This window comes from Phoca vitulina, unplaced genomic scaffold (genome assembly GCF_004348235.1).
Source record: "Phoca vitulina isolate PV1807 unplaced genomic scaffold, GSC_HSeal_1.0 scaffold1, whole genome shotgun sequence".
NCBI classification, from domain to species: Eukaryota; Metazoa; Chordata; class Mammalia; order Carnivora; family Phocidae; genus Phoca; species Phoca vitulina.
Genome location: NW_022589704.1, coordinates 9,588,218 through 9,607,967, shown reverse-complemented (window position 1 = coordinate 9,607,967; position 19,750 = coordinate 9,588,218). Strand labels below are relative to the sequence as shown.

The 19,750-nt window shown below is 40.5% G+C and overlaps 2 protein-coding genes across 17 annotated transcripts in view; one reads left to right on the top strand and one right to left on the bottom strand.

Moving 5' to 3' along the window:
* The window catches only part of TRIP12 (thyroid hormone receptor interactor 12), a 140,950-nt gene extending 138,589 nt beyond the window's left edge, over positions 1-2,361 (bottom strand). For 12 of the 16 annotated variants that reach the window (XM_032400351.1, XM_032400403.1, XM_032400411.1 and 9 more), the window contains exon 1: positions 962-1,048. The gene's annotated coding sequence lies outside the window, so the exon portion shown is untranslated. Of the gene's footprint in view, positions 1-344; positions 453-637; positions 812-961; positions 1,049-1,977; positions 2,124-2,248 lie in introns of those variants that run through there. The other 4 variants (XM_032400385.1, XM_032400356.1, XM_032400377.1 and 1 more) reach the window with 4 other exon arrangements.
* Positions 1,373-19,750, top strand: part of FBXO36 (F-box protein 36) — a 128,512-nt gene continuing 110,134 nt past the window's right edge. The window contains exon 1 of the mRNA XM_032400518.1: positions 1,373-1,703. Within this exon, the coding sequence (XP_032256409.1) occupies positions 1,608-1,703 (96 nt within the window). The 5' untranslated portion in view covers positions 1,373-1,607. The remainder of the gene's footprint in view (positions 1,704-19,750) is intronic.

Below are 19,750 nucleotides of genomic sequence, written 5' to 3'. Positions count from 1 at the left end.
GAACTGAATGGACAAACGATGTAATAGGTTTTATATAATCCACATATAAATAAATTAATCGCCTGATTCGCTTTGAATGCTAATACGATTGGAGTGACAGTTGGTCCACCTCCCTCCCAAGTCCTGGACCCCCACCCCCGATTTCCATTCTAATCTATTTAGAAGCATGCTCTGCTCTTCTCAGCCAAGTTTCTCGGCCTCTTTTCCAGCCCCCCCTGCATGCCCGTCTCTTCGTCATCCTCACTCAGCCTCAACTTCCCACGGCTAAAGAAACTGCCCAGCGCAGACCCCGTCTCCGGCCTCGCCCGCCCACAACCCTCCCCCCTTGGCAGGAAACCCCTTACTGCGGTCTAAAGTCACTCCGGCCTCTTCCCTCCTCTGACCCTCGCTTCCCACAACTGTTGTCACTCGAGCTGCTCCCTAGTTTCCATTTCCGGGCCGTCCGCGGCCCTGGAGCCTCCTCTCTCCCGGTTTCCGGGCCCCCCATCCCATTTCCGGGGAACCCTTGCCGTCTTCACACCCCCCACCTGCACTTCCGGCCCCCCACTTTCTCGCTTCCTAGACGCCCCCCAAGCTCCAAAGCCCACTTCCGGCCCCCCCGGCCACCACCGGGCTCCCCAAGACCCGCATGCCTTACCCCGGTTCCGTGAAGGGCCCTCCTCATCGCGGGGGACCGGAGGGGGGACCCAGCTAACCCCCCCGCTCCCGCCCGGCCCCGGTCTCCCTCGAGCGCCTCGCCCGTCAACCCCCAGCCCGGTCCTTCCGCGGCCCCGCCGCCGCCGCCGCCGCCGCCGGGAGCAGGCCGAGCGGGGGCCGAATCGCGGCGATGACACAACCGGGCTTCCTGGGACTTTCTGTTCCAGCTCCTCCCCACCCCCCCCCTCGACCGCCCCCCCCAACCCCTCAGCACAACCCCCTCCCACAAGCCTGGCCCGGCCGCTCGGAACTGCGCCCCAATTACCTAGTTGGGCCCCAAAGTCTCCGGTCCGGACTCGGTGGCGCGGCAGTAACTTCCACTCGCTCCCCCCCCCCCCCCCCGGCGGCGGCGGCGGCGGCGGCGGCGACTCCTCGGGTCCCTTCAATTATCAGCTGAGCCGCAGCACCGCGGCCGGCGTGCGCCTCCGCCCGCGACGCCTCCCTCCCCGCCCGTTCCAACACCCTCCGGGAACTATTTTGCCCGCCGGCTCGGGCTGACGAGCTCGTCCGCGGGAAAGGCCCCGCTGCCTACTCGCGGCCCATCACATCGCCCCTCCCTCCCCCACCGCCCCGAGCGACTCTCTCCCAGCGGCCTGAGATCTCCTCCCGATCCCTTCGAGGGACCAGGAAGGGGAATGTGGGGCTGTGCTTGGTATCCCTCCGCCGGGGTCACCCCCTCCCCTCCATGGTAGCAGGAACTAATTCCCTTTCGGGTCACCGGGGACCTGAGGGTTGAAATTTCACGGACCAGAGTTCCCTCTGACTCTTGAGAAAGAGGTCGATCACCCCAAGGCAGAAACCCCCTGCTAGCCCAAAAGCGGGGTTCGATTGAAACTAGGGCTTTGGCCCCATGACCCCAATCAAGCCCCGCCCCTTCCTGGTTGTCTTAGCGACGGCGGTGGCGTCCCAAGATGGCGTCGTGGCTGCCGGAGACTCTGTTCGAAATCGTAGGACAAGGCCCAGCGCCGAGCAAAGACTATTACCAGTTATTGGTCACCCGCTCCCAGGCAAGTGCGAGGCGCGGTTTACCCTCTCTAATTCCCTGCCGCTCCGGTGGAGCGCGGAACGCGAGCCGCGCTAGGCCGAGAGCGACTGTGGCCCGCCGGAAGCGTCCGGTCTCAGCTCCGAGCCGGGAGATTTCCCTCGTCACCTCGGCCTCCTCGGCCGGCTCCTCGGTGGCCTGCGTGTCTTTTCCCAACCCCAGCCCGGCTCGTCTCTGGCGAGCTTTCTTTGCCTTCCCACATCGCCGCCCGCTCCCTTCCTGCCACCCGGGGTTCCTACCCGCAGAGTTCCCTCCGCGCGAAGAGAAAAACAGGCGTCCCTGGCTTGCGTGCAGCCTCACCTCAGCGTGGGAAGGAGAGAAAGAAAGACTCAGCCAAGTGTCCCAAGGAGGAGTCGGCAGGGGAGGGGAGAAAGGGACGATCTCTTTTCCAGGGTAGGAGTTAATCATGGGGGGTTTTTAAAATCTCATTGTGGTCTTCACGCGTACCCCGACCACATCAAAACTTCCTTATCTCTAGTAGGAATTAATTGTTGAGAGCTTTCCCCTTACCTTCTTGGAGCCCCTTCTATCCCATTGAAAGTGTGCGGGGGGTGGTACAAAAATGTTTCAGCTGCTCTGCGCGTCAGCCCCACCCATGATGACATCTGCTCCACAACAATAAGACCGAGGATTATGTTATCGCTGGAGTAAAGTAACCATCAGCCTATTTTTATGACTACTTTAGCTATTTAAGGTGGGCTTTTTGGATGATTTATTGTGCTCATGAAATGATCAAGTTGAACTGGGCCTTTCACTCGGAACACGTTTTCTGATTCCTGGCTGAGCTTAAGCCTGTCACTGAGATAAAGCACCTTGTACTTTAATAGATGGTATTTCTATAAAATGAAATTTAGAACTTTGTATATATTTGTTTTGGTGTAGATATTGAATATTGCATGAATTTTCCCGTGAGCCCTTAAGTAGGCAGAGAATGCTTTTTTTTTTAGCTTTAAAAGCATCTTTTAAAAATAATAAATATTTTATTTTTTTAACCTGAGATTTATAAATATTGCAAGTATATCAATAATAAAACATGATAGCCTGTCATACTTAAATATTTAATTGAACATTTTTGGAAGGGGAATTTTTACACATTAATTGGAATTTCTTAAACGCTAAAATTCATTTTTTGTACATTTTTAGGACCATTTTCCATTGTCTTAAGATGTATAATCCTAACAATTTTTCACTTTCTAACATTAATGATTGAAAGCAGTAACATCTTACCATATTCATACTTCGTTTTCTATTTTCATCTACCTCACCTAAGTTAAAATGTTCTAATGTTTACAGTTTTTTTCCATAATTTGTCTTTAAAAATTTTTTTTTTGAGGATTTCTTTTTCTTGAAGGTCCAGTATTACAAGTGTACTGTCATGTGTACTGTCATGTCCTGAGCTTCAACAAATGAATACTTGTTTACCTTTTTATTTTAGTAAATTAACCATAAGAGTGCTCCTGGCATTAGTTTTCCCCAAGAATGCTTCTGTTGTTGATGTTCAGACTTTGCTCTGTAGTCTAACTTGGGCACACGCCTTCTTCTAACTACTGTGTTTTATGAAACCCCCCCTCCCCCACCCAAGGATTCTTAAAGCTTTCCCTCTTTTCTTTTTCATTTTCTTTTCCTTTTCTTTCTTTCTTTCGCAGATCAAAAACTGGCTTTCATTTCAGGCCCTATTCTTCATGTCAATTGCTTCTATATAAAATCCTTTTCAGGCTGATTCATTTTCTTTTTTAAGCAGACAGATTATATCCACTACAGTTCTCAAATCTGATTAATTCACTCTCTTTTTAAAGTAAAATTTGTTGTAAAAAATAGTAAGCCAAAAAAACAGTCTTTTCAGTCAACCGACTTGAGAATATGCTATTTTCTGACCACAAGATAATTTTTCTAAGGCTCAGCACAGGAAACCAAACATCCACTAAGAGGTGGTCTGACATAAATAAGTACTAAAAGACTAGAATTAAAATGAGTTTTATAAGATGGACTTTTTCTGGAGTGACTTTCTAAAATTTTTCCTCTCTCTTTCTTCCTTTATTTCCAAAAATGTTGTATATTATTCGAAATATGCCCCAGATTTAGATGGATCTTTCTGTCCCTCTGATTCTCTTTTTTATTCTTTCTCACTGCTTTTATTTTTATTGGCTTTAAATTCAAATAACTAAACATTTGACATGGATATGAAGGCAGATATCTCTCTCATTAGGGTCATACCACCATTCTTATAGTCCAGAATATAAATGTTGTACATAAATATTTTCTTTGCCTTCTTGCTTATACAGTAACATTAAATACATATTTTTATGCTTATAGAGGCATTCCCAGTTAACAACTCGATGCCATGATTTTTTTGTTTTTTCCCCAAAAGGCACTTATAGAATATAGTTTGCGATCAATATAGTTTCTCACATTTGATCTTTATAATGATCTGAAGGCTTAGGAGAATCACTGCACTGCTTTCTAAATCAAAGATTTACCCAATTATATTCACTGTAGTTTTAGTAGTATATATATTTTCTTATATTGGATTCTAATTCTTTGAAAACTACTAGATTCATAGTAAGTTAGAGCTGGAAAGAACCTTGAATATTATTTAGGCAAGGGATACTCCACACTTTGCTTCTAAGAAAATCTTAAATTGTGTTCCTGAATGAAGATCCTTTCCTTAATTTAATCAGCAAGTTGGCATTTACTATGGAGATGCAAAATATAAGATTTCTGCCTTCAAAGAATTCATCTTTCATTCCACAAATATGTATTAAGCAACTTTTATGTGCAGGTACTGTTCTGGATGCTGGGGAAACATCAGTGAACCAAACAAAATCCCTCCTCTTGTGGAGCATATAATCTAGGTGAGAGAATATAGTTAGTGATTTGATTTATATAAACACTGAAATGGCTTTTTAAGAACAAAGGAAGTTCATCGCCTAGTTAATGAATAGGACAGATGATTTAAAATCTGAGTCCAGAGGAAGCAAAAATCACTTTAGAGTAGGAGGCTTGGGAGGGTACTATTACCAGGCTTTTACTGTTGAAATTCTGTCATCTTCGTTCTCTTGAAGTGGAGGTATTGCTTAAGATAGTCACCCATGGTGACTTAAGCTTAATGTGACAAATACTGGAAAACTGCTAGAAACAGTAACTGTATGCTAAGTAGATGAGAATTGGCAGATTCTTGCACCTGTGTTAAGCAGTCGTCCCAAGAGCACCAATATGTGATAAGTCACTCCAGCGAATGAAAGGAGGAAGAATGAGTGATAGATTACCTTAATTTGCCTATCTTACTTAAGTCTACTAAAAACTCCAAAAAGATACCTAAAGCTAATGTCATCTGAAAAAAAAAAAAATTCCAAAAGCTCACCCCTCAAAAATAACAAATATTTTTAACGTGCGTTAGAGTTGTAGCACTGACAGAAAACACATGAGGTTCCATGCCAGCCTGTGATAGGAAACTGTCCTCTCCAAAGACTTCTGAAAAAGGAATTAAAACTAGATTTAGTGGCTGATGTTTTAGACTTTGCAACAAAGAATCAGGCCGGTACTGTTTCAAACTGCACAGCAATTTTAAAGATTTAAGATTCAAGCACAGCCTAATAAAAATGTTAATACATGCACCCTTTGACCCTGCAAATCCATTTCTAGGATTTTAAATGCAAAAATGCTTTCACCTATGTACTAGGATATGTGAGCAAGAAGTCCACCAGAGTGAAATAATTGTCAAAACATTTTTCCATTAGTGGAAATCTGGTTAAACTAAATCATTCATACCAGAATGATACTACAGAATACTATACAACCTTTTAACAACAATATGATGGGTCTCTTTAGTAGACCAGATCTTAAGCAAGAAAAGTAAGTTGCTGAGTTAAACATTACCATGATCCCGCTTGAAAAAAGGACCACCGCAATAGTTTTATTTTGTTTTAAATAAATGTTAATGAAATTTAAATAAATGTTAGAGGAAACAGTTGAAGCGCTTCACTCTGAGGGATGGAATTTTGATTGCTTTCACTTTCTGCATTACATATTTTTGAAAGATCTGAGTTTTTCTACAATGAACATTTATTTTTATAATCCGAGAAAAGCAATAAAAATTGAAAATGAAAATGTGAATGGATAGCACATTCTCTGAGAAATTGTCCTGCTCTGTACTTGAACTTGCATCTGTTGCACTGGTACCCCCTCTGAGCCACCTCCCACATTACATGATGGGCAGCATTAGTAACTGTGTCACCAGAGTCTACTGACTGGGGGGGAGCGGTTCTGATTCAACAAATTTAGAGGGTGCAAGTGGGCTGATGGTTACTTAGGAAATTTTAATGTCTAGAAACTCCTGATTTTACATGTTTTTGCTTTTTAGTTTTTAATGTAGGTAATAATGACTTTTGAGAAAGTAAAGGATTATCTTCTCTTGCTTTGTTGGGGGTGAGATAGTACTAATGAACTATTAAAGAACAGAACTTGTCAAGTAAATTAAAATTATATTAACTAGACACCAGGTTGCACATTTTGGAAGGAGGATGAGGTGCAGTCAAATTGATATCGTGATGGTATTTCCCCAGGGGACCCAGGAACTCCTAAATCATCCCCTGCTCTAGCCCCGCTTCCCACATAAGGTCCCCAAGAGTAACATACATGGAGAAGATAAAGCAAAGGAGCATAAAACATCCATTCCTTTTTTGTTTCTGGTTACTCTTTCCTTGTCCCTAAGGGAATGTCTCCCACTGATAGACTGAGTGTTTCTGCAGATGTCAGGCTATTTCGCCCATTCAGCCACAGCCAAAACGTTGCTACACAGAACGACTGCTGCTCCTTTTAAAGTCCAGAATTCAGTGGAATGCTTGCATTTGCTTATTTTCCTCTTCCCTGTTACTTAAGATCGACTTCTCCTCTTTTGGGGGGCTGGCTCTTTGTCTCCCAAAGTTCCTCATTTTTCCCTCTGCTGTTAAATAGAGGCTTTTCCCTTCCTCACTCTTAGAACTTTCAGCCCAGCCCTGCTCGAGGCCCTCCTCACGAGTGTTTTGGTTTTCCCTCCTGCTCTTTGTGACAGCAGCACCTGCAGTGAACACCCTTCCCTGCCCTACAGGTTTGGCCAGGTGTTCATGCCTACTGCATTATCCTTCTAGTCCTCAGATCTGACACACTTCAGAAAAATGATTCCCAACCTGTGACACTCCAGGATGTACCCAATTCCAGCTGTGAAATTGCTTTTGATCAGAAATTTAAATTCCTTTTAGTTTTTCAAAGTGACGTGCACTTTTTGGGAGAGAGGGATAAAATAATACAAATAAGGGGTTAAATTCTTAAAAATGACAATATTCAGTGCTCTACCATATTATAACCCAGTTGTCAAGTGGCTCCTAAACCCTCATTTCAAAATTACATGACAGCCTGACAGAGCTCCAGTATCTTCTTTTCTCAGGTAAATCGTTCATTCAGCATCTGTGAGCACCTACTCCATCTGGGCAGTTAATTTGGTCTCACCCTACATTGACACATATTTGTCTCCTAATTATATGGAGCAGTAGAGCACTTAATTGGGAGTCACTGAGTCATGGATTCTTTTATTCCTCCTGCTGTCTGTAAGCTCTTGACCTGGGGCAAGGCACTTAATTTGTCTTGGCCCCAGTTGTCTCATCAACATTATAAGGTTACTACTCCAAGAGATCACAAAGGTTTATTCCATTTCTAAAATGCTATTTTGCATGTAAGTAGTGTTTCACCCTGGAAAAAGTACTGGATTTTTTTTTTTATATATATAGATTTGCATTGAAGATTCTGTATTAGTAGCTCTGTGACCTATATAAGTCTTTAGCTGCCTGAGGTTCCATTTCTTCATCCATAAAATGAACAATTCAGCTCTTGGCTATTTCACAGATGTGGTAAGAACAGATACATATAAAAAGCACTCCAGGCCAGTGTTTCTCAAAGAGAGCTTGTATGATCAAATAAGATTGGAAAATCCTGGGTTAAACAATCTATTTTCTTCTCTTCTCCGGAATTTGTCAGAGCCTTTAAAATCCTGCTGTCCACCATGAATCTCTCAAGAGGAGACTGTACCATGAAGCTTTTCCTATAGGCTTGTGACTGTGGAACCCTTTTATCTCTGAGCAACTCAGGAGCTGAGGTTTTGGGGAATGCTAACTGGAAAATACCCAGCAGTGTGCCTGGTACAAGAGCAGCAAATACTGAAGAAATGTTTAAATATTTACATTGTTTTGTCTTCTTCCAATGCCAAATCAGCCATATTTCACCTTTTTTTTTTTAAGATTTTATTTATTTATTTGAGAGAGAGAGAAAATGCGAGCAGGGGGAGGGGCAGAGGGAGAAGCAGGCTCCCCCCTGAGCAATGACCCCCAATGTGGGACCCGATCCCAGGATTCTGGGATCATGACCCGGGCTGAAGGCAGACACTTAACTGACTGAGCCACCCAGACACATCTAAATTTCACCTTTTCCATGAAAATGATTATAGAAACTCTTGACTCCTATTTTATTTCTATTTTTTTTATTTTTACACTTAGCTTGTATTTCCACAAAAATACCTATTGGTGTTTTGATTGGGATTGCAATGAATATATAGCTCTATTTATGGTGAATTGACATCTTTACAATATCAAGTTTCCAATCCACAAATATAGTATATCCTTCTTTTTAGAAGTTTTTTTTAAGTATTCCTTAATTTTGGTAGGGATTTCTTATAATATAGAAATCTTACATATTTTGTTAGATTTTTAGGTGTTTGACTAAAGTTATATTGCTTCTTAAAATTGTATTTTCTATTTGTAGCTACTAATAAAAACAATTGATATTTGCTTCTAGTAAATATCCTTTTATCTGGTGATCTTACCAAGCCACTTACTAATTTTAATAATTCATATATTTTTAGATTTTCTGACACATTCATGTCTTCTGTGAATAGTGACATATTTCTTCCTTTCTAATCCTCATATCTTATTTGTCCTTGCCTTACGACATTGGCTAAGACTTCCACTAAAATGTTGAAGAAAGAAGATGACAACAGGCATTCTTGTCTTGTTCCTAGACTTATGGGGAAGGCTTTCGGTATTTTGCCATAGAGTATGATGTGTGCTGTAGGTTTTTTCAAATCAGGTTTAAGGTATTTCCTTTTATTTCAAGGCTGTAGAAAGTTTCTATTCTGAATGGATAATTTTTAAAAAAATTTAAAAAAAAAACAAAAAAGGTCTTAGCTATATACTAAAATTCAAGGTTGCTGTTTTTCTTTAAATTATTATTGAGGTTATTATAAACTGAGTGCTTCCTGGCTCCAGGACCACCATACTCAGCATTCCTTAAAGAACATCCATCATTTTCTCATGCTGTCCCTGTGAATTTGGCCCCAGTCATGTGAGTCACTTCCTGTCAGACCCCCACATCCAAATTCTCCCCCTCCTTTGAGTCTCATCTAAAATGCCTGCTTAAGGGGCAACCGGGTGGCTCATCAGTTAAGCGTCTGACTCTTAATTTCCCTTCAGGTCATGATCTCAGGGTTGTGAGATCGAGCCCCATGTCCAGCCCTGCGCTGTGCTTGGAGCCTGCTTAAGATTTTCTCTCTCTCTCTTCCTCTGCCCCTCCTTTCCCAATCCCTCCAATAAAAATAAATAAATAAAAAATAAAATGCCCACTTAACATTTGAAATCAGTCGGGAAATGAAGAACCATTGAATAATTATTGTAACAACTGGCTATCAAAAAAGCCACAAAATAGAAAAAATTAACTAAATCCCTATCTCATACTATTAAAAATATTTTATATGTATTGAAGAAGTATATGTTATACACACAAACATACACTAGGAAAGTACCATAAGAAAATAAGGGAGAATAATATTTGAGTCTGGAAGTAGAGTCTACACAAAACTCAAATCTGGAAGCCATAAAGGAAAAGAATGGCAGACCAAGTACATTTAAAATAAAGTTTTGGGATGCCTGGGTGGCTCAGTCAGTTAAGTGTCTGCCTTTGGCTCAGGTCATGATCCCAGGCTCCTGGGATCAAGTCCCACTTCGGGCTCCTTGCTCACCAGGGAGCCTGCTTCTCCCTCTGCCTGCCACTCCCCCTGCTTGTGCACTCTCTCTTTCTGACAAATAAATAAATAAAATCTTTTTTAAAAATAAAGTTTTGTGGGTGCCTGGTTGGCTTACTCGGTAGAGCATGTGACTCTTGATCCTGGGGTTGTAAGTTTGAGGTCCCATGTTGGGTGTAGAGATTACTTAAGCATAAAATCTTTAAAAAATAAAAAAATAAAAAATAAAGTTTGTTTCATGAATGATACTTAAAATTAATAAATTTTCTGGGACAAAATGTTGGCTAATATTTTGCAGGCAAAGAGATAATATACTCAGTACCTAAAGATTATTAATTGTACAAATTTGACAAAATTCAACTTTCATTTATGATAAAAATTCTCAGCAAAGCAATATAGAGGAAACATACCTCAACATAATAAAGTCCACATACTGTATTACAAGCCCGCAGTTAACATCAGACTCAGTGGTAATAACTGAAAGTTTTTCTTCTAAAATCACAAACGAGACAAGGATGCCCACTCACTAGTTTTATTCAACATAGTATTGGAAATCCTAGCTAGAGCAATTAGGCAAGAAAAAGAAAAAGTATCCAAATTGTAAAGGAACAAGTGAAACTATCACTATTTGCAAATGACATATTCTAGAAAACTCTAAAGATTCCATCAGAAAACTGTTAGAACTAGTAAAAATAATTCAGGAAAGTCACAGGATACAAAAATCAATACACAAAAATCCATTGCATTTCTGTACACTGATAATGAACTATCAAAAAGAAATTAAGAAAACAATTCCATTTATAATTACATCAAAAAGATTTAAAGTACCAATAAATAAATTTAACCAAGGAGGTGAAAGACCTGTACATTGAAAACTACAAGACATTAGTGAAAGAAATTGAAGAAGACACAAATAAATGGAAAGATATTCCATATTCATGGATTGGAAGAATTAATACTGTTAAAAATTTTTACGTGTTACCCAAAGTAATATACATATTCAGTGCAATCCCTATCGAAATTCTAATGGCATTTTTCACAGAAATAGAACAAACAGTCCTAAAATTTGTATGAATTCATAAAAAGACCCTGAATGGCCAAACCAATCTTGATTTAGAAAAACAAAGCTGGAAGTGTCATGCTCCCTGATTTCAAACTGTATTGCAAAGCTATAGTAATTAAAACTGTGGTATTGGCACAAAAATAGGCAGATCAATGGATCAGAATAGAGAGCCCAGAAATAAACCCACACATGTATGGTCATTTAATTTATGACAAAGGAGACAAGAATATACACTGGGGAAAGGACAGTTTCTTCAATAAATGATGTTAGGAAAATTAGTCACATGCAAAAGAATGAAAATAGACCACTCTCTTATACCATACACAAACTCAAAATGGACTAAAGACAAATGTAAGACCTGCAACCATAAAAATCCTGAGAGAAAACAGAGGCAGTAAGCTTCTTGACATAAGTCTTGGTGATGATTTTTTCAATCTGACACCCAAAGCAAAAGCAAAAATGTAAACAAGTGGGACTACATCAAACTTAAAAGCTTCGACGTAGCAAAGGAAGCCATCAACAAAATGAAAGGGAAATGTACTGAACGAGAGAAGACATTTGCAAATGATATATCTGATAAGGGACTAATATCCACAATATATAAAGAACTCATACAACTCAATAGCAAAAAACAAAAACAAATCCAATTTTTCAATGGGCAGAAGATATGGATAGACATTTTTCCAAGGAAGACATACCAATGGCCAAGAGGTACACAAAAAGATGCTCTACATTTAATCATCAGGGAAATACAAATCAAAACAACAATGAAATACTGCCTCATTCCTGTCTGAATGGCTAGTTTCAAAAAGACAGTAAGTGTTGCTGAAGATGTGGAGAAAAGGAAGCCCTTGTGTGCTGTTGGTGAGAAACAGTATGGAGATTCTTCAAAAAATTAAAAATAGAACTACCATATGATCTAGCAATTCGACTTCTGGGTATTTATCCAAGGAAAACAAAAATACTAATTCAAAAGACATGCACCCTCGTGTTCATTGCAGCATTATTTATAATAGCCAAGATATGGAAACAACTTAAGTGTCTACCATTGGACAAGTGGACAAAGATGTTGTAGTACACACACACACACACACACACATACACACACCCCAGAATATTATTCAGCCATAAAAAAGAAATCTTGCTATTTGTAACAACATAGATGGACCCAGAGGGTATTATGCTAAATGAAATAAGGCAGACAGAAAAAGACAAATACCATATGATCTCTCTTATATGTGAAATTTAATATATATATTTATATAAATATATATAAATATCAAAGTACACACACACACGCATATATATATACCAAGCTCACAGATATAACAGATTGGTAGTTGCCAGAGGCAGGGGTTTGGAATTGGGAGAAATGGGTGATTTTTTGTTTTTTTTAGTTTAAATAAATTGATTTTTTTTTTTAGTAAATAACCTATGCTAGTATTCTAACATCTACATAATATTTAGAATTTCTAGGGGCACCCAGGTGGCTCAGTCGGTTGGGCGTCTGCCTTCAGCTCAGGTCATGATATCAGGGTCCTGAGACTGAGTCCCGTGTCAGGCTCCTCCCTAGCAGGGGAGTCTGCTGCTCCCTCTGCTCCTCTCCCCCACTCATGCTCTCTCTCTCAAAAATAAATAAAATCTTAAAAATTTATGTTTAGAAGTTCTAAATGGCTTATAGAATTATTTAGGGATTTGGAGAGATTGGTTGACAGTCTTCACTTTCAAAAATCTTCACTGTGGGGGCGCCTGGGTGGCTCAGTCAGTTAAGCATCTGCCTTCGGCTCAGGTCATGATCCCAGGGTCCTGGGATGGAACCCCGTGTCAGGCTCCCTGCTCAGTGGGGAGTGCTTCTCCTCCCTCTGCCCCTCCCCCTGGCTGTGCTCTCTCTCCCTCTCTTTCTCAAATAAAATATTTTAAAAAGAAAAATCTTCACTGTGGGGTTAAGGTATGATTTAGCATTGAAATAGACCTGATTACTTAAGTAAAAAATCAGTATGTTGTTTTGTTTTGTTTTGTTTTACTAAAGATCTCAATGAACAGTTATTCACCTAAGAACCATCTTAAAATCCACAATCAAATAGAATTTGCTTGATCCCTCTAAAGCCACCTCTTAATAACAAACCTAATCATTATAATAATATTCAACATTATTGAGTGCTTGTAACAGGTGAGGCATTTAATTCTTGCAACAAGCTTATAAAATGGGTACCATTGTTATATAGATGAGAAACTGGGATTTAGAGAGTTTAAAGTAAATTGCCTGGGATCTGTACATTATGGTCAAGCAGAGAATAACCTTTGGCCGGCCGGCCTTACTCTGTCTGGGCTTTTTCCAAATGCTACAGCTACATCTCAGCTTCGTTTCCATTTTAAAAATAGAAAAGAATTTTTCAATGAAAACAATGAATGACTCAGAATGATTCAGAGATTAATATGCAATAAATTACTCTTGAAGTACTCTTTCTCTTCAAGTTGCCACCTTAAAAAAAAAAAATCACATCCTTGACCCTACATCCCTTTCTGTTCTTATTCTTTTCCTTCACAAAGTACTCACTGCTTCCATGCCCTTTCTCTCATTCATTCCTTAAGACAACTCTTACCTCCCTCTTACTCCTGTTATGTTACTTAATAACTCTATAATTGCCAGATCTAAAGGATATCTTACAACCTTTCATGCTGTTGATCAGCCTTTTCTTGAAATGCTTCCCTTCTTTATAGCCCATGGATTCTTATTTCCAGGTTCTTTTGGGTTTATGGCAACTGAAATGCTGCTTGCCTTTATGCCCACATTAATGTTGCTGTTTCTCAGTCTATATTTGTGCCTTAGTTTTTTTCAGTCTATTAAAAAAAAAAAAGAAGGTCATTGGGGTAGGCCCTAATCCAATATGGTGTCCTTATAAGAAGAGATTAGGACACAGATATGCACAGACAGAAGACCATGTAAAGACACAGAGAAAAGATAGCCATGTACAAGCCATGGAGAAAGGATTCAGAAGCAGCCAACCTGCCAGCACCTTGACTTCTATGTTACAGAACTATGAGAAAATAAATTTATGTTTAAGCCATCCAGTCTGTGGTACTGTGTTAGAACAACTCTAGCATAATAATACAATTTCTAAAGTTAAAGGATGACCTGAATTAAAGCTTTAAAAAAAAAAAAAAAAAAACTTGGACAGATACGTGAATACTCATGAAGAGAAAAGCCTTGTCAGACTCATTCTTTATGACCTTGAAAGGGGGATTTGGAAGACTTGATGCAGTCTATTTTGATTTTTAATGTGTTTAAAATTATAATCCATAGAAAACACTCACCCATGTATTAGGGAATCAGATTACAACCATCCTACAAAGGCTCACTGGACAGAGGACCAAACTCAGAGCATGGTTATGAAAATACATGCTAACTTGGAGAATGGAGTTGAGGACAAAGTGGCCAGTAATCTAGGAAAGAAAAAGAAGAAACATAGCCATTAAATTTGTTTTAAAACCCATCTGCTAAAATGGTGTCGATTTTAGAGAATAGGATTGGCATTATTAATGTAGAATCCTTACTAATGTGGACAAATGGTAAGAGAGTCACAGAATTTTGATTAAGAGTGTCAAGTACTTGGGGCAGAGCAATAATTACTAAAAGGGAGTCCTTGCTCTGTAATCTTCCTCAGTCTGGCTGATAGGTATTTTAGGAGTGATTATCAAGCAATGAAATAAGAAAATAGCCCTGCAAGGAGTAGAGGCACCATAATGGGAGACAGGAATAGAAGTACAGACATCAGGAACCATAAGGTCATCTTCCAGTTATGCCTACAACTGGCCAGTCCCTGGGCCCCATTTTTAAGCTCTAGATTCTAGACTAAAGAATGTAGAGTTTAGTGGTGCCTGGGTGGCTCAGTTGGTTAAGCGTCTGCCTTTGGCTCAGGGTCATGATCCTGGGGTCCTGGGATCGAGCCCCACATTGGGCTCCTTGCTCGGCAGGGGGCCTGCTTCTCCCTCTGCCTGCCCCTGCCCTTGCTTATGCTTGCTCGCTCGCTTTCTCTCTGACAAATAAATAGAATACTAAAAAAAGAAAAAAAGAATGTAGAGTTTAGGGGCAGCTGGGTGGCTCAATCGGTTAAGGGTCTACCACCTTCGACTCAGGTCATGATCTCAGGGTCCTGGGATCGAGCCCCACATCGGGCTCCCTGCTCAGCAGGGAGCCTGCTTCTCCCTCTCCCTTTGCCTGCAGCTCCCCTGCTTGTGCTCTCTCTCTGTCAAATAAATAAAATCTTAAAAAAATAATAATGTAGAGTTTAGTAATAAAGAGAAAAATAATTAGCAAATAAGATCTATGAGTATAGGTTAAAATAATTATGATTAATTAAATAAGAGAGGCCTGGGTTATTTAATACTTTTTTTTTTTTAAGAATGATTTCACCATAATTGATGATAATCAGCTAGTCTCCATTTACACAGCAGGGGTCAAAACAAGAGGAAATGAGTGCCCACTGCAGTGTGTGGGATTTAGGTTTAAACACAACAGGATGAAGGACTACAAAAGGTTATGGAATTTCCTACTTGGGAGATCTTTTAAAATAGTCTTGCAAGTGTCAGGTCGCCTGGGTGCTTCAGTCGGTGAAGCATCTGCCTTCAGCTCAGGTCATGATCTCAGGGTCCTGGGATGGAGCCTTGCATCGGGCTCCCTGCTCAACCGGGAGTCTGCTTCTCCCTCTCCCTCTGCTCCTCCCACCCACTCGTGCTCTCTCTCTCTCTCTCACTCTCCCTCAAATAAATAAGATCTTTAAAAAACAATAGTTTGCAAGTGTCAAGGCAAATTAGTAAGATAAATAGCCTCATGGAAAAATGGGCAAGGAACATGAAGAAACAGTTACCTAAGGGGGCGCCTGGGTGGCTCAGTGTGTTAAGCGTCCGACTTTTGATTTTAGCTCATGTCATGGTCTCAGGGTTGTGAGATCCAGCCCCAGGTCAGACTGCAAGCTGGGCATGAAGTCTGCTTAAGATTCTCTCTCTCCCTCTGTGCCTCCCAACCACCCCCCCTTGTGCACGGTCTCTCTGTCTAAAAAATAAATTAATAAAAACATGAAAAGATGCTTCCTCTTACTAGTGATCAGGGAAATACAATTTAAAACCACAAGATAGAAATTTTTCTACTGGCAAAAAATTGAAACTATCCAGATTGGCAAGGCTCTGAAAAGCCTTCTTTCAGTGTTTGCTGCACACCTAGTCCTGGACCATGCCAACAATGCAAAGATGAGTTCCCCTCCCTCAGGAAGTGTGCAGTCTAGTGGGGAGACAGACAAACAGACTATAGTAAGGTCACATACAGCAGAGATCCAAGCTGTCTGGTTAGAGCATTGGAAGGAATTCTGAGCTGGCAGCATGTCAGGGAAGATTCACAAAGACTGGAGCCGAGACCAAAATAGAAAAACTAGGGACAGTCCTTTGGGCCGAAGGTACGTGAGGGCAGAACTCATTCCAAGGGCGACTCCTAAGTATTGTACAATTGCAAAATGTGAAGCTGGGTGCTGGGCCCACTGAGGAGCAGCCAGGGAACAGATCAGGAAGTCCCTGGTAAATCAAGCATTAAGACTTGTTACAGCCAGGGGTGCCCAGCTGGCTCAGTTGGTAGAGCATACGACTCTTGATCTGGGGGTCATGAGTTCAGGTCCCACAGAGTTTGCTTTAAAAAATAAAATATTAAAAAAAAGAAGAAGAAAGAAAAAAGACTCAATAGAACCAGTCAGTGGTTTTCACATACCCTTTGGTTTTGCAAATAAATGTACCTCTGAGGTTTCTGCAAGCATTTTATTCAAATATCCTTTTTCGGAATATTTTTCACTAACTTAAAACTTATTATGCAAAAGAAATACGTACAGCCTTAGATGTTTTATGTACCAAATATTAAAGCCTTAACTTGTGCTCCCATAATCTAGATGAACTAGATCTAGAAGATCTCCAGGCAGATGCAGGAGAGCATCTGTCATCACTGTGAACACAGGAGAATTTCTTACAAATGTGTCATTGTTTCAGAAGGCTGAGCTCTGACCAACCCTCTTTGGGTTCGTGCCTGTACAAGGCAGGTATAATCAGAGCGGAGAGGGAGCCTGAGAATTAGGAGAAGCTCAGACATACCAGCTCAGCACAGAATCTTGGAATTGAGAGTTTACAAAAACACACTGACCACCTTGTGATAAAAACATTGAGCTAGGGGGAGTTTTAACAGAGAGTAAGTAATTTTCAATGCTTTTTGTCTAAATGTGGGATCTGTGAGAAGGAGACAAGAATTTGGTAGATACTGTTAATGATTCAACTGTGAAACAGAAGTCTTACTACTCACATTCATGGATCTTCGAGATCCTCTGACCTGAAGAGTATCCTAAAATCCGCAACATGAATTTTTAAAATTTTTATTTCAATTCATTTATTCAACAAATGTTTGAGTGCTTTCTGTGTATCAGACACTAGCGGTTGCTGTGCCAAGCACTAGGGTTACAGGGGGGAGCAGAACTTCATGTTCTCTGCCCTCACCGAGCTAGATGCTGATCACATAAACACGTAAGCCAAACTAAGATGGGAACCAAAGAAGATGTCAACCATGGGGAGTGCGGTCAAGGAGAGACACCCAAGTGCTCAAGGATGTGGCCTGATCAGGGAGGTCAGGGAAGGCTTTCCAGAGGAAGTGAAGCTTGATCTGCCACCTGGAAGACTGGGTGCATGGAAAGAAGGCCAGTGCAGCTCGAAGGCAGAGAACACAATGGTGAAGCCATGGAGGTTTCCTAGAACGTCAGGAGCAGTGTCCTGATCCTGAGAGAACCAGACGCCACGGATTTTCTTGAAGAGGCTGAAGGGGCTGGCATACCATATTCCAATGATTATGAGACACACTTTTCTTAACATCTTAATAAATCTCCCAAATCAACACTTAATTAGCATTTTTTTCTTTCTGGACTATACATAAAATAATGATGCAACTTAAAATCGATGGCATTTTAATGAGTTGATGAAATATGTTAATCGGGTTTGCATTTCTTTTTTTTAAAAGATACTGTTTATTTATTTGACAGAGAGAGACACAGCGAGAGAGGGAACACAAGCAGGGAGAGTGGGAGAGGGAGAAGCAGGCTTCCCGCGGAGCAGGGAGCCCGATGTGGGGCTTGATCCGAGGACCCTGGGATCATGACCTGAGCTGAAGGCAGACGCTTAACAACTAAGTCACCCAGGCACCCCTTGGGTTTGCATTTTTAAAAGATCACTAGGATATAATGTGGAGAACAGATTTATGATGTCTGCATGGATTAGGGTTTTCTTTTTATTTTATCACCAAATGCTGAAATTAACTGACTACTGGTGCTGAGTAACACTAATATTCATCTTCATCTGTGTTTCACTGCCTAATTTCAAAGTGCTGTTTTTATGAGAATAGTTTCTTTGTTCTTGTTAACTTCATAATACTATTAATCTAAACTTTTAAAAATCTTCATAAAATACCCCTTTTGTTTATTTGATAAACATAAATTGATATAAATCACATAAGTCAATATAAATAACATCTGTACAGAGTTTCCCTTAACAAAAGGGTTCTGCTATGAAAAGTCTGTTCTAGGTAATAGGGATGCAGCGAGGCTTCTTGCCGAGGAGAATGGCATGAATGCAGCTGTGTGGATGACACGAGGGAGAGGGAGGAAGGTTCTGTGAGAATGGGAGAAGAGAGATGGGCAGTCAGACTCGTGAAATGGTCTCATTTTCTTATCAAAAAAAAAAAAGAGAGAGAATGCTTCCTACTGCATAGGAATGTTTTAAGGATTTTACATATACAAATTATTGACACAATTCCCTTCCTACCTTACATTATTATTCTGGCACATTTCCTTTAGTTCCAAGATGAGTTTTTCTCTTCTCTAAAACTATTAAAATGTCTCTTTGGCATTTTTTTTTTTAAAAGGGAGAGGTTGGCATTCCACAGGAAAAAGTTATTTACACATTCATATCCTTTTATGCCAAACTGCATTTCAGTGGCTGCCTCTAGCTTCTCCGTTACTCTCTTCGACATGGTCATGACTTCCTGCAGTTACTCAAGGTTCTCTCCTCCTTGAAGACAGCAGCCATCTTGGCCTTTATGAAGGCTCCACATAAGACACTATAGGAGCTAAGAGGCAGTTTGATGCATTTTTAGTGCTTTTGTATTTTGTCTACTGGATAAATTTATTTTTTCCAATTAATAGACTTTAAGCAGTGACTTATATTTTATATGTTTATAAAGTAAATAAAAGTTATTCCTCGATGTTACCTTTGAATACTGATTTTCTTTTTACCTTTTTTCTTTTCTGGAGGGAGGTTACTAACATCAAGACCACTTAAGAGCATAACTAAGAACATTTGATGAATACAGAAAGACACAGTAAAAACATCTTTATCATAGTACTTGCTGCAGCGTCATATACCTTTTGAGTAAGGATTGTACTTCTGGTAGTAAGTCTGCTATAAGGGTTAGATGTCTGCCTGATTTGTGGAGAAATTGATTGTGCAACCAAGTAGGTATGTGTTAGGGTTGAATTGTGTCCTCCCCAAAAAAAGATGTTGAAGTCCTAACCCCCATTACCTCAGATAGTGACCTTATTTAGAAATAGGATTGGTGCAGATATTATTAGTTAAGATGAGGTCATACTGGAGTAGGGTAGACACTATTCCAGTACAACCGATGTCTTTTAAGAAGACAACCACGTGATGACCAAAGATTGTGAGCAAACCACAGGAGCTAGAAGAGAAGAGGCGAGGCACGGTGCAGAGGGAGCATGGCTCTGCCAACACCGTGATTTCAGACTTCCAGCCTCCGGAACTTTGAGGCAATAAATTTCTATTGTTTTAAGCCAGTTTGTGGTACTTTGTTAAAACAATACTAGGAAACTAA